A 14,917-nucleotide genomic window follows, 5' to 3' on the forward strand; every position below is an offset into this window, starting at 1 on the left:
ATTTATGTAAATTTTTTTCCTGAAAATGGATTTTTGCAAAAGTTGTTCGAAAAAGGTTTGATATGTTTTGTTTTTCAAAATTTATTTCTGAACATGGATATTCTACAAAAGTTTTGGGCAAAAATTTTATATTGGAATTTAAAAAAAAAAGAACTAAATTTGTAACTTTTTCATCAGTGTCATATATGAATCAAATTTCATACACATCTTTTTTTGATTTTATATGAAAATAATCAAATTTAAGTCTAATTATATAAATCCCTTTTCAACTAATTGCTATTATCTCCATTTTTTCAACTACATAACAGTCGACTAATGTGAAATAACTTTGAAGATTAAAAGAATTATGTACCTATTTGAAAGTTCGCAAACCGCCGATGGACGAATGTGTGATATCATTGTCAAAATCTTATGTTTTTAATTCTCAAATTTGTGTTTATAGGTAATTTTTGTGAGTATGTATGTAATTGTGAATGGTTATTAAGAACAATGATTTGTAAGTGAATTTTATGAATGTTTTTGTATGTATTGACGTCCTAGTGTATTAGTTTTAGTTTGTAAGTTAATTTGTAGTTTTTGTAAAGTTTTTTGATCATTTGAGTGGTTTGCGTGATTTTACAACGTGATTTTCTCAATTTCCTCAATAAGGGAGTCTGAGTGATGTTGAAAATTAATTTCCAGTGGCTTTGTTTACCCCATTTTAGTATTGAGTTCCTTTTGTAAATTAGAAAGAGAAGGAGCAAATAGTCGGTTCAAAAGAGACACCGTTACTCCTCCTTCCCTTATGTAATAGAGAATAAGTGAAATGCTAACTTTTAGCCATCTCAACCGAACTTAACAGTTACTTTTCTCTAACTTTACACCTTTGTTTCTTTTCTGTCTTTTGTTTCGTGAAAAAATAGAAGGGAAGATTGTCAAAGCCATCAAAGGTTGCACCATCAACCAAAGACTATGGCGATTGGACCAGAATTTGGTTTCGTAATAGGTCTTTTCAATTTCCTATTGACTCGTATAGGTAACGACGTCTTTAGAAGGATCCATGAATTGAGGAAATATAAGAGGAAACTGGACGCGCTAGAAATGACAATCTCGACGGCGCAGGGAAATTTTAAAGATGTGGACCCCTTCCTTTTGAAGGGCAGAGTTAAAATTGTAGCACAAGATCGGTTGGATACCTTTACTAAGCTTTGCTATGAGGCTGAAGATCTGATGGACGATATAATGAATATAATGTGTAAGCCCGGCTGGTGTGAGAAGCACAATTTTGTAATAAAGTTTATATTTGGAAAAAAGTTCTGGAAAATTAGAAAGCTGCAAGAAAAGCTCGATGAGATAATAGCCCAATTGAAGATGCTAACAGATGAATCAGAAAAAAAAGATAAAGGAAAACAGCCTGATTGGGGGGGGGGAGCAGCTCAACAAGGTGTTTTGTAGGTAGGCAGGGTGACATCAACACAATCATTGAAGAGTTAATTTCATTTCCCAGTAATACAACTGGAGTCTGTATAGTTGGTATGCATGGAGTTGGAAAGACGGCGCTTGCTTTGGATATCCTAGATGACCCAAGAATTATTGACAAATTTGAGACATCAATTGTCGATGTGGAAGATGGCATCTTCGATTGTAAACGTAGTATCAATGAGTTGTTGAATTGCAAGAAAAAAGCGTTAGAGAACAAGAAAACCATGTTACTGATCATGTTTGACAGATTGTTGAACATACCGAACTTTGATTGGGATGATTTCTTGTCTAAAAGACGTGAAATGGAAAACATAACAATAAAGATCCTCGTCACCACTCTGAGTCCAGGAGTTTCAGAAACATTAGGCACAGTTACATATACTCTCAAGCCCTTGCTGAAGGAAGACTGCCAAAAAGTGATTGTGCAAAAAGGAAAAGATTATGACAAGGAACGGCTCCGATTTCTAGAACGTAATGCTAAGATCATGGCAAATTATTGTGAAGGTCTGCCTGGGGCTGCTAGGTTCCTTGGAATTATTCTAGGTAAATGCAAAATAGCAGAATGGACCCCAGTCAACTTGTGGGATCTGCAAGAATTCAGAAACGACATTTATCCGATCTTGAGTTTGGAATATTCAGATAAGCAACATCATCTGAGTAGATGTCTTGCTTATTTTGCGCTCTTTCCTGAAGAATATGATTATAATGTCGACGACTTGGTCCAACTTTGGGCAGCGGAAGGGTTCGTTGAGCAAGTTCAAGCAGGCAAAATCTTATTCAATGATATAGTTCAAAGATCAATACTTCAACCTTCCGATGAGCAAAATTCAATATATAAGTTGCACAAATTCAACCATTATTTATCAAAATTAGCCACTTCAAGTATATTTCTGCTGCTTCCTCCAGGTTCGTCTACGTCTCTTCTCATAGAAAGTGTTCGTCATTTGTCATTGTTGTGTGACATTGACGAACCTTTATTGGAGAAACTTGCCAAATGTAAGCGCCTCAGAACGTTGCTTTCCTTGTCCAATCGAAAAACTGATCTAAATGTAAAAATACCTCCCAATCTTTTTAAGAAACTAAAATATCTTCGAGTATTGGCCTTGAATAGAATCAATATTGACAATATACCAGATGCCATATATAACTTGGAACACCTTCGACTTTTGGATATCTCTTATACCCTTATAGAAACATTACCTGATGAACTGTGTGAGCTTCACAACTTGCAATTTCTCAAAATCAAAGACACCAAATTACGTCAATTACCAAAAGATTTTAAAAAATTGACTGATTTGCGATATGTTGATTGGGAAATAGCAGACATAAGGAAGATGAATATGCAGCCTGGAAACATTGGAACTCTTTCTCATCTTGAGACCCTTCCTTTGTTTCGTGTGAGTAAAGAACCAGAGTTTGCTATAAAACAGTTGGGGAATATGAACAGTCTTCAGGGTTCAATTTCCATAACAGGTCTTGAAAATGTCGAAAGTGAGGAAAAATCTAAAGAAGCCAAGTTGTGTGGAAAGGATAAACTGAAAAGGATAGAGCTAGAATGGACAAAACGTAGTTCAGTTTGTGAACAGGTTCTCAATGGCCAAAACCTCATGATAACTTGAAGAACTAGTAATAAAGAACTACACTTCTGCCGCGTTTCCGAAGTGGATGTCTCATTCCTCTTTTGCTTGAGAAGATACATTGAATAAATCTCCTTCTTGTGATACCTTACCACCGCTTGCGGAACTCCGGCGTCTCGAAACCCTTTTCCTCAGGAGTTTCCCATGTTAAAATCTGTGAAGATTTTTCATGAAGTGTCCACAACTAAAAGTTTTATATCATTGAAATCATTGACTCTCAAGGTATGACTAAGCTTTGGGACTGCACATATCTGGAATCAAATGTTTTGCCTTCCCTTTGCATTCTCAAAATCCTAAGTTGTCCAGAGCTCGAAAACTTGCCCACACTCGAAGATTTTACTTCATTAGACACATTAGAAATTGAAGATTGCCCAGAACTAAATTCCTTACCAGACCTTCCAAAGTCATCACTTAGGTCACTCATAGTAAGACATTGCAATGTGCTTAAAGATCGATGTGAACCTAAAGGTCAGGATTGGCCTAAGTTCCAACATGTTCCGCACGTAGAGATTGATGGTAAGGTGGTCAGAAGTCCATCAGATGCTTCGAAGCTGTCCCTGCTTCTCGGAATCAGCAGATTGATGGTACTCCTCCAGATTGGGTTTTTCAGGTACTTAATTTCGATCTCTTCTCTTGATCATGCAAAGATAATAATTTAGCTTTTCAGTCTAAACCCCGAACTTCAGCTTTGGCACTTAAATAGAATGGGACACAAATTGAATCTACAACCGCATTGTCCAAGAGTTAGAACTAGCTAGTACGGCTTATTGTTATTAATCATGGACAGCATGGTTGATGGGAGCTTTTCAGTTACCCAAAACATTGTGTAGTATTTGAAGTTTCTGGTGTTTAGTTTTGTTAAGTTATTACATAACAGAATTAGTTGTAACTAATTCTGTAATAACTACTTTCTGTTAGTAGTTAGTTCACTGAGCTATAAATAGCAATCTAAGCTTCTGTAATCATTGAGCAATTGAGTAATAAATTTCTTCTCTTTCTCTCTCTATATTTTCTCTCCTCATTACATCAGATTGATGTTGTTAATTTGTTCATGGTATCAGAGCTTACGGTAGCTCAATTATCTTCCGCAATCTTCTTCCGCAATCTTCTATCTCTTTCTTGTTCAACTTCTTTTTCTCTTCTGTAAACTCTTCAATTGTTACAATGACTTCTGCAAATTCGAATGACAGTTCTACTCAGAACATTAATCTGAGTTTTGATGATCATTATTTCCTCCATGGAAGTGATAATCCATCTCTTTCTTTGACTGCTCATTCCTTTAATGGCAGTAATTTCCTCAATTGGAGTAGGAGTATACGAATTCATTGATTGCTCGCAACAAATTATGTTTCATTGATGGAACCTTATTACAGCCAGAATCAACTTCAAAGGATTTTCAGAAATGGATACGAAATGACTATATGGTGATGACTTGGATCTTGAATTCAATTGAGAAGTCCATTGCTGAAAATTTTCTGTTTGTGGTTTCATCTCGTCAATTATGGCTTGAAATCACTGAAAGGTATGGATCTACAAATATTCCTCAAAATTTTCAATTACATCGATCAATTGCTTTATTACAGCAAGATAATCATACAATTGCTGAACATTATGGTAAATTGAAACGTTCTTGGGATGAACTCAATGCATTGGAAGGATTACCTGATTGCACTTGTGGTGCTATCTCTAAATGTTCCTGTGGTATATTTGAAGAAGATCTTTGATGTGATCAAAGACTTAAGTTGATTCAATTTCTTGCTGGCTTAAATGATTCCTATGATCAGGTGAAGACTATATACTTAGTACTGATCCTTTACCACCTGAAACAAGGTTTATTATACCTTGCAACAAGTTGAAAAACAACTTCAACTTAGGAATCCTACTTCTTTTCCTTCATCTGAATCAAGTGCTTTTTATGCTGGGAAAATATTTCTAAACCTTCTTATCATGCTTTATCTGGTAAGAAAGATTTCAAGAAAATAAAGTTTGATAAGTCTGAGAGGTTTTGTGAGCACTGTAAAGTGAAGGGACATACTATTGATGCTTGTTTCAAGTTGGTAGGTTACCCTGAGTGGTACACAACTTTGAAGAATAAAGGTAAAATGGCTGCAAATGTTCTTATAACTGATTCATCATCTGGCATACTTGGAAATTCACCACTGGAAGTTTCTTCTTCCCCTGGATCTTCTTCGAATCTTATGATTGATCCACAAATGGTGAATTTCTGTCAACAATACATCAAATTGGCACAGCAAGGCATAGCTGGAGGTTCTCACAATTCACCTACTGAGTTACACTCTTCAGTCAATTTTGCAGGTATCTCATTTGCAGCTCACATTACTCCTTCTTATTCTCCTACTACTTGGATAATTGATACTGGTGCTGCTGATCACATGGCTTGTTCTATTACTATGTTCACACATCTTACCTCATTGAACAAACCAGTTAAAATAGGTTTACCAAATGGCACAGTTATTCTAGTTCATAAAACAGGCTCCATACAGTTAACACCAAACATTATTCTTCATGATGTCTTATATGTGCCAGATTTCCATCATAATCTACTTTATGTAGGCAAATTGCTTGATCAGAATCATCTTATGGCATGTTTTAAACAAGATTTTTGCCTATTTCAGGACCTTTTGACTAATGAAGTCAAGGCTCTTGGCACAAGACATCTTGGTCTCTACACTTTTAAAGTTGTTTCTTCTTCTGATAAGTCAATACCAAATGTAATCTCTACTGAGAAATTCTCTTCTGTTAATACTTCTCATGTACAACCTAATCTGTGTATTTTCCATGCCATATTAGGGCACATTTCTATCAATAATATGAAACATTTGGTTACTCCTTTTGATATTCATAGTCAAGATGTGATTGATTGTGAGGCTTGTGTATTAGCTAAACATCACAAATTGCCCTATTCCTTTCTGTTTCCCATGCACGCAAACCATTTGATTTAGTGCATATAAATCTTTGGGACCCTATAGGCAACCTTGTCTTTCAGGTGCCACTTATTTTCTTACTATCCTAGATGACTGCACACAAACAAGACTCATTTGATTTCAAACAAATTACAAGTAGCTCCTGTTGTGAGTGCTTTCTTGGCTTATGTGTCAAACCATTTCCAAACCACTGTCAAAACCATTAGGACAGATAATGGGACTGAAATTGTTAAAGATTGTTGTCTTACCTTGTTTGCTGCAAAGGGCATTATTCATCATAAATCTATCCCTGGAAACCCACAACAAAATGGGAGGGTAGAGAGGAAACACAAGCATTTGTTAGAAACTGCAAGAGCTATTCAGTTTCATGCTAATTTGCCACTCAAATTTTGGGGAGATTGTTTACTCACTGCTACTTTTCTTATCAATCTTATGCCTAGTTCTGTTTTAAAATGGAAAACACCATATGAATCCCTTATGGGAAAACCAGCTGATTATTCTCAACTTCGAGTCATAGGCTGCCTATGTTATCCTCTTTCTAAATCCACTGATAAATTTGCACCTAGAGCTAAAAGATGTATCTTGCTTGGTTATCCTTTTGGTCAAAAAGGATACAAATTATATGATCTTGAACAGCACAAAATCATCCTTAGTAGAGATGTCTTATTCAAAGAGAATGTATTTCCTTTTCACACAACATCACATCTTGATCTCTCACAAAAATCTGTTTCTTCCTCTTTTCCTTGTTATGGCAATTCAAATTCTTCTCCTACACTCATTCCTACTACAGATTTATCTTCATCTTCTTCTCCTATTCCTAATGCTATATCTGATACATCTTCTTCTCATACACATGATTCTACTCAGTCTGTTCTTAACATACCTCCTTTGTCTACTAATACATCTAATGCTGAATCTTCTTCTAATTCTTCTCATCCTTCTACTTCTTCTCCATCTATTTCTACTAATCACATTCTTACTTCTTCTCCTATTTCTATACCACAACCTAGACAGTCTACAAGAATTCACAAATTACCTTCTAAACTTCAAGATTTTGTCATTCTTACTTATTTGAAAACTGCTGACACTTCACACTCTTTATCATTCAATGTTCATACTGAACCTAGTCTATCTCATCTTGATTCTACTTCATTACATAATCTACACACAATGCTTTGTGTTAAGGAGCCTGTCTCTTATGAACAAGCCAAAAGTGAACCACAATGGATACAAGCTATGCAACTTGAACTGGATGCTTTGGAAAACAATGAAACTTGGGATTTGGTTCTTTTACCTTCTGATAAGCATGTTATAGACTCCAAATGGGTTTATAAGGTTAAATATCGAGCTGATGGAACTGTAGAAAGGTGTAAGGCAAGGTTAGTTGCCAGGGGTGACAAGCAGATTGCAGGCAAGGATTTTAAATCAACATATAGTCCAGTGGCTAAATTCACCACAGTCAGGGTGTTGATTGCTTTAGCTGCAGCAAAGGGATGGTTTTTACATCAGTTAGACATCAATAATGCCTTTCTTCATGGCTTTATTGATGAGGAGGTGTACATGTTACCACCAAAAGGTTACACAAAAGAATGTACAGGTTTGGTTTGTAAACTTAAAAGATCCTTATATGGTTTGAGGCAAGCAAGCAGACAATGGAATATAGAACTTAGCAAGTTTTTGTTACAACAAGGATACATACAATCTGCCAGTGATACTTCTTTGTTTACAAAAACTATTGATACATCCTTCATAGCAGTAGTAGCCTATGTAGATGATCTATTAATCACAGGAAATGATATTGCTCTCATTTCTCAGTTGAAAACTGATCTACATTCAGCCTTCACTATCAAAGATTTAGGGGAATTGAAGTATTTTCTTGGTATTGAAATTACCAGAAATGAATCTGGAATTATGTTGAATCAGAGGAAGTATATCTTAGATTTGCTCAAAGATACTCAAATGGAAGATGCTCTTGTTTCAGCTTTTCCACTTCCTAGAGGTTTGAGACTTTCTCTTGAAGAAGGTGAGTTACTTGAAGATGCAGAGGTATACAGAAGAATTATAGGGAAGTTGTTGTACTTGAACATGACAAGGCCAGACATTTCTTATTCAGTACAGCAACTAAGTCAGTTTCTACATGCCCCTAGACAACCACACTACAAGGCTGCATTACATGTATTGAGATATCTCAAAGGATCTTTAAATTATGGTTTGTTCTATTCTTCTAAAACAGACTTCAATGTTACTGGTTATAGTGATGCAGACTGGGGAAAATGTGCATTCACTGGAAGATCTTTGACTGGATGGTGTATATTTGTAGGCAGTTCTCTTGTTTCATGGAAAAGAAAGAAACAAAAAGTTGTTTTCAAAAGCTCAGCAGAAGCAGAATATCGAAGTCTTAGTCAAACAACCAGTGAAATTGCTTGGTTAGATGGTATTTTACAAGATTTGTGCATCACAACTTCACAGCCTATTCCTGTCTTCTGTGATAACAAGGCTGTTAAACACATTGCTGAGAACAAATGTGTGAATGAAAGGACTAAACATCTCAAGTTGGATGTTTGTTATGTCAGAGAAAATGTGCAATCAGGATTCATTCAGCTCTTTTATGTCAGATCAGCTCTTCAATTAGCTGACATTATGACCAAGGCTTTAGGTGCTGAGCAACACCACTTCCTAAGTTCCAAGATTGGTCTTGTTACAACACCAAGTCCATCTTGAAGGGGGGATGTTAAGTTATTACATAACAGAATTAGTTGTAACTAATTCTGTAATAACTACTTTCTGTTAGTAGTTAGTTCACTGAGCTATAAATAGCAATCTAAGCTTCTGTAATCATTGAGCAATTGAGTAATAAATTTCTTCTTCTTTCTCTCTCTATATTTTCTCTCCTCATTACATCAGATTGATGTTGTTAATTTGTTCAAGTTTGGTGTAATTGTTGAAATAAACTTAGTGATCTAATTATAACTTTCTTTATTTTGAAGTCAAACTTACCTTCAATTTACTTTTTAAATTGAACCAGGGTTATACACTTGTCAAGAACAATGAAGGAGCCATATTCGGCCAAATAAAAGATTGTAAAGAATCGGAAGTTCAGAGTGATGAGGAGGAATTTGCGTCCGCACGTGATTCAATTGACATCCCTTCTCCAAATGATATTGATGATGAGGTATTGGATTCCGCATTTGCTTCAACTGAAAATTGTTTGTAGAGTACTTTTATAACTCTTCTGTTGATCATGCAAAGATAATTCATCTTTATCTCCATAGTAGAACCAGCCATTTAATAAATATGACAGTTGCCTTCTCCATCTCTATTTGATTCTATTCTCTAATAAATCTTCTTAAATTGTGTGGGTAGTCCATGTGATGCAAGTATGAAAAAGAAAAATTAATATGGAGGCACTTAGATAGAATGTGACACGCCATAAATCGTATTTCTACTAACTTCAACAATTTTTTACTCCTAATACATAATTACGTACTTCGTTCGTACCTAAATAAGTGTTACCTTCACTTTTTCACGCAACCTAATGTGTTTCTTTGATTATTAATATTCTTGGTTGCTCAGAAGAAATAATTATAAAAAATTGATATTTAATAGACTACATTGAAATGAATACAACAATATCCCACTTGAAAGAAATTAATTTTCTATTTGGTTATGTGATGTGGCCTAGGGGTGCTTATCGAGCGAGCCGAGCCCGAATAGCACTGGGCTCGGCTCGAGCTCGTTTATAATTTCCCGAGCTCGGCTCGGCTCGTGAGCTCGCCGAGCTTGAAAGAGCCGAGCTCGAGCTCGGCTCGTGATGGAAATTTGGGGCTCGAGCTCGGCTCGCGAGCTCGTTTAGGCTCGCCTCGCGAGCTCGCTTAGGCTCGGCTCGCGAGCTCGTTTAGGCTCGACTAATGAGCTCGGCTTGGCTCGAAATAGGTGAGCTTGTTCACTCACCCATCATATGCTTTTATAACTTGATTTCCCTCTTAGCATTGCTAAGATTTCAATGTGGGACTTCATGGTTTGTTAAAAAAAACAAACTCACTATCCCCATTTCAATGTGGAACTTTATGTTTTGTTTAAGATAAACAAACTCATTCTACATATGCTTATATAACTTGGAATCCCTCTTAGCATTGCTAAAATTTCAATGTGGGACTCCATGTTTTGTTAAGAAAACAAACTCATTATACCCTTGTTTTGTTTACATATGCTTTTATAACTTGGAATCCCTCCTAGCATTGTTAAAATTTCAATGTGGGACTCCATGTTTTGCTAAAGAAAAAATTATCAAATATTTTAAGGATTAAATAACCAACTATTTAAAATTATACTTCATTCCCTTTATGAAGAAAATAAAGTATAGTTTTTGTTTCCCAACCAAGGAGATACAAAATTAAACTTTAAGTTGAAGTAAGGAATAGTAGCTATTTATAAAGAAAATAAGGTTGATCCTTGTTTTCTTAACCAATGTGGGACTTTAGTGCCTAGTGGAGTAGAGGTGAAGTTGGATCACAAATTAAAATATATAATTTGTAATCTAAATTAAAATATAAATTAGTATTAAATTTTTTTAATATAAAATATTTTTTTAATAAGAATATTTTTTTTAATATAAAATAATAAACGAGCTGCTCACGAGCTTTACGAGCCGAGCTTTGCCTAGCTCGGCTCGGCTCGTTTAAGTCTCGAGCCGAGCCCGAGCTCGAGCCGAGCTTCAACGAGCCGAGCTTTGACCGAGCTTTGACCGAGCCGAGCCCGAGCTGCTCGCGAGCTTGTCAGGCTCATTATCACCCCTAATGTGGCCATCAGTGTGGGTGAGATTTTCAAACGAAGTAATTAAATTCAAGGATATAGAATCCATATTCATATTGATTTGTTTCATACCTATTAACTAACTAAATAAGTTAAATGTTTTTACCTTTGGTTTTACTGAGTACATAAATATATATGTATTATTAGGTTTTGAAGCAGCTGGTTTCATGCCGACCAAAGGCCGCCAATTCGGATGAAGGAATGCAAGCTTATTCCAATGGTTTAAGTAGCCAAACTGACACATCTAAAGATACTTGGATCGAGAAGCCAAAGATCGACTGTCTCACTGCTGAATGCTTACAGCTATATGAGAAAGCGCGTGCTATCTCAGATGATAAACCTATAGAGGTGAAGTTGGATTCCAAACAATTCAACTACAAAAAGGATGCATCGATATGGGTGTCTAAAGTTGATATCAAAGAGTTCCTTTGCGAAGAGAAGTTGAATGTTTCCTTGATTCAAGTCTTCATGAGGTAAAACATTTGTAATTATGAAATATATAAAATTGCATTGCAATATACAATAATATATTTATGTTGCGAACTTGGTTGTGCAATGAAGATTACTCCAAAATGATCATTGTGGACGCAATTACATACCACAACAATTTGGGTGGTTATGTCCAAGTACGATCAGAGCTGACATACGTTTGACTAACGGAGTTGAGGTGGAGGAGTCTATTCATCAAAGTGTCGACAAATCTATTTCTACAAAAAAGAATTTCATACTTGCCCCTTGTATTGAAGGGTATAGTTCTTAATCTTGTATCTATTTTTACCATTTAATCATTATATGATAGAAGTACTCACACGATTGTTTCCTAACTTTTTTCGGATTTTAGTGGCCATTGGTCGCTCCTTGTGATTTGTCCTAAAAACAACACAGTATATCAGTTTGATTCTTTAGCTCAAAATCCACCACGACCCTTACAACTCAAATCATACATAAATAGGTATATTTATTATTTAAAATACTTATTAGCATAACACATTTTGCAAATTTTATCATACAGCCACGTACTTCTAACATGAAAATAATTGAACTGTAGTTCGTTGAAGAAAGTAATGGGAACGAGTCCTCAGTGGAAAGCAATGAAGGTAATACATATTAGTTAAGCTAGTTGTTTTTAGCAAAAAAAAACAAATATTTTTTACTCTTACATGATTTTTTATGTAATTCTATAATTAGTGTGCGCGACAACCACCGGGAACCGATTTGTGTGGCTACTACGTGTTGAGGTTCATGTTCGATATAACCTCAATTCGCAAAGAAGACGGGGATCTTGAGAAGGTATAAACATATCTAATAAGTAGTTATAGATTCTTCATTAATTTCCCACTTTAGTCACTCGTTTCGAACTCCTTTCATGCAATTCAGGGTCATTTTGAGCCGATTTTAGCCATTTGAGCTCAATTTCCTTAATTTTTCACATTTAGCCACATGTTAGGTCATGTATAGCTTTTATAAATAAATATAAGACTATTAGAGTCAATTACAATCGAATCACATGCTTTGAAATCCATTTTGGTTAGATGAATGTCGTTTAGGGTCGATTTGGCCTCTTAAGCTCAATTTCCTTAACTTCCCGCATTTAGCAACATGTTAGGTCATATATAGCATTTATAAGTATATATATAACCATTAGAGTCAATTAAAGTCGACTCACATACTTTGAAACCCATTTTGTATAAATGAAGGTCACTTTGGACCGATTTTGACCTTTTTAACTCAATTTTCTTAATCTCCCGCATTTTTATTCTCGTGTTAGGTCATATATAGTTATAATAAGTATATATATATAAATATTAACATAAACTAAATTCCACGCACATGCGTTGAAACCGATTATGGGTTATTGAATGTTATTTTGGACCGATTTTGGCTTTTTAAACTCAATTTCCTTAATTTCTCCATTATAATTTTTGCTCAATTTCTTTAGAGTTAACTGAAGTCATACTCAAACTTAAAATGATCTTTTATGTGTTTTCTTATGTTTGTTTTATAAGCTATTCCTTGAATCAAGGGAGGGTTCTTTCACCACTACCGAGATCAGCGAGGTTCGAGATTTGTTAGCACACTACCTTACCAACGATTGTATGCAAATGTGATGCAGTGGGTTTGCGTTTACAAGTTATATAGGTACAATGATGATTATTTTGGATCTTAGTTCTTATTACAACTTCATTTGTAGTACATTCTCAATAAATATATATATATATATATGAGAATGCTCCTTACATGAGAAATGAGAATGAATTTCAACCACACGATTGGTTTAGAGTTACAACACTTATTCATTAGAGTTATATTGCTCTAAAAAAAATTGATTTTTTTTTTCAAATATTTTGTTTTTGGAGTTACATCACTTTTTCATTAGAGTTACATCAATTATTCATAAGAGTTATAGCGCATAAAATTCATTATCATTTCTCATGTAAGTATGCTTTCTCATATGAACTCACTTCTATATATATATATATATATATATATATATATATTATATATAATTATATATATATATATATATTATATAATATATTATATATATTATCATGTTGAATTAACCAAGCTTGTTTGGTGGAGGTGGTGGGGAACTTTTTTGTGCTTGGGAGTAGGGATTCCCTTTTATTTTCCCCTACTCTCAAGCATTAATCTGTGTAGTTAAGCTGGTTGACCCGCGAAAGGTGCTAGTCTAGAAGGGTTTTTCTTCTTTTTTTTTTGGGTTCCCTGTGTTTGAAATTTCTGATGTGTAGTTTAGCATAATTGTGAAAATAATATTGGCTTTTTTTTCTTTTTTCTAATTTTCCTTTGTTAACGGAAAACTTAGCTTTGATTTTACTTTCTAATCAGAGGCGCTCTAAACTTGTCAAGAAGCACAATTCAGCCGATGGGTTTCCTGAGATTGACGGAGATGGAAGCAAAAGAAATTCAATTTGATGAGGATTTGAAGACACATTGGATGAAGCAATCACCTTGGTATTGGATGTGATGGGATTCAATTTTTTTTCCAATTAAGCAAGAGTTTCTTACTTGTATAACTTGGCTTCATGAGAGGGCTTAGTTTGTCTTGCTTAATATACTATCTTTTATTGCTTTCTTAGCTGAATAAGGCCATGGTTTTACCATACTCATAAAGTGTGGGTTTTACATGGTCCAATTTGTAATTGGGGATTGAGTTTGAGTCCAACAATCTCTAATCCTTGTCTACTTTCTTGTGGTTGAATTTCATAAGATGTGAAGTCCATTTGCTATTGTTTCAAGACTGCTTTTTTCGAAGTGGTATGTTTTGTGGTAAACTGGAGTGACTGAAAGTTTTTGCTCATAACGATTTGAATACTTTATCTTTTTGAGTGACTTTACAATGTTGGCTTCCTAACATATGGAATTTTTGTTTGATAATTTTTGGTAGCATAACACTATTTCCGTTTCTTTTAATTGTTACACTTTGACATTTTACATTATTCACAAATTTCACATTGACCATCTTTTGTGATTTATACGTGAATAAAAATATAGTAACGTGGAATCTTGTCAGATTCGTCTTAATATGTATTTTCTATAATTTTTGTAATTAAAAAACTAGAGATATTACTCCTCAAATTTTTACATCGACATGCGTGAAAAGTATAAGTGTAACAATTAAAAGAAAATGGAGCGAGTATATGTGAGGAATCAGATATAGTTCAAAATTTTGGTGTAAACTTATTTTTAGTCTTTTTGTGATTTTTGTTGTGAAATTATATTGTTTGCAATGGAGGATAATTTTGAACTTGCCAATGTTGTGATTTAAAGATATTATTCCTCAAAGTTTTGCATCGACACTCCAGTCATTTTGTTCCTCGAACCTTGCTTCACCCTTTCCACATGACCCAACAATCTCCCGCCTGGAGATCGGTTAAGCAGGAGAACATCCTACCGTCAATACCCGAAACCATCACCTCTCCATACATTATTGGTCATAGCTAATCTCACTTCCTTTTCACCAAAGAAAAAAAACGAAGTCTCAATCAACCCCGATCCAACATCTTTCCATATCCATCAAGACCATGCTCCCACCAAGAT

The 14,917-nt window shown here is 34.9% G+C and overlaps 2 protein-coding genes across 2 annotated transcripts; both read left to right on the forward strand.

Moving 5' to 3' along the window:
* Positions 1-951: 951 nt before the first annotated feature.
* LOC125495783 (putative disease resistance RPP13-like protein 1) lies at positions 952-3,080 on the forward strand. Its single transcript, XM_048640607.2, has 2 exons — positions 952-1,423; positions 1,510-3,080. The coding sequence occupies exons 1-2, from the start codon at positions 952-954 to the stop codon at positions 3,078-3,080; spliced, it is 2,043 nt and encodes a 680-aa protein (XP_048496564.2).
* A 7,938-nt stretch (positions 3,081-11,018) lies between these two features.
* Positions 11,019-12,963, forward strand: LOC125495429 (uncharacterized). Its single transcript, XM_048640004.2, has 5 exons — positions 11,019-11,328; positions 11,417-11,602; positions 11,697-11,807; positions 11,904-12,145; positions 12,862-12,963. The coding sequence occupies exons 1-4, from the start codon at positions 11,057-11,059 to the stop codon at positions 11,968-11,970; spliced, it is 636 nt and encodes a 211-aa protein (XP_048495961.2). The 5' UTR covers positions 11,019-11,056; the 3' UTR covers positions 11,971-12,145; positions 12,862-12,963.
* The last annotated feature ends 1,954 nt before the right edge of the window (positions 12,964-14,917 follow it).

Source organism: Beta vulgaris, chromosome 3, assembly GCF_026745355.1.
Source record: "Beta vulgaris subsp. vulgaris cultivar EL10 chromosome 3, EL10.2, whole genome shotgun sequence".
NCBI classification, from domain to species: Eukaryota; Viridiplantae; Streptophyta; class Magnoliopsida; order Caryophyllales; family Amaranthaceae; genus Beta; species Beta vulgaris.

Coding starts and splice junctions, on each gene's coding strand:
- LOC125495783 (XM_048640607.2), top strand. CDS start 952: ATGGCGATTGGACCAGAATTTGGTTTCGTAATAGGTCTTTTCAATTTC. Junction 1,424..1,509: donor GGGGGGAGCAGCTCAACAAG/GTGTTTTGTAGG, acceptor GAGTCTGTATAG/TTGGTATGCATGGAGTTGGA.
- LOC125495429 (XM_048640004.2), top strand. CDS start 11,057: ATGCAAGCTTATTCCAATGGTTTAAGTAGCCAAACTGACACATCTAAA. Junction 11,603..11,696: donor CTTGCCCCTTGTATTGAAGG/GTATAGTTCTTA, acceptor TTCGGATTTTAG/TGGCCATTGGTCGCTCCTTG. Junction 11,808..11,903: donor CTCAAATCATACATAAATAG/GTATATTTATTA, acceptor ATTGAACTGTAG/TTCGTTGAAGAAAGTAATGG.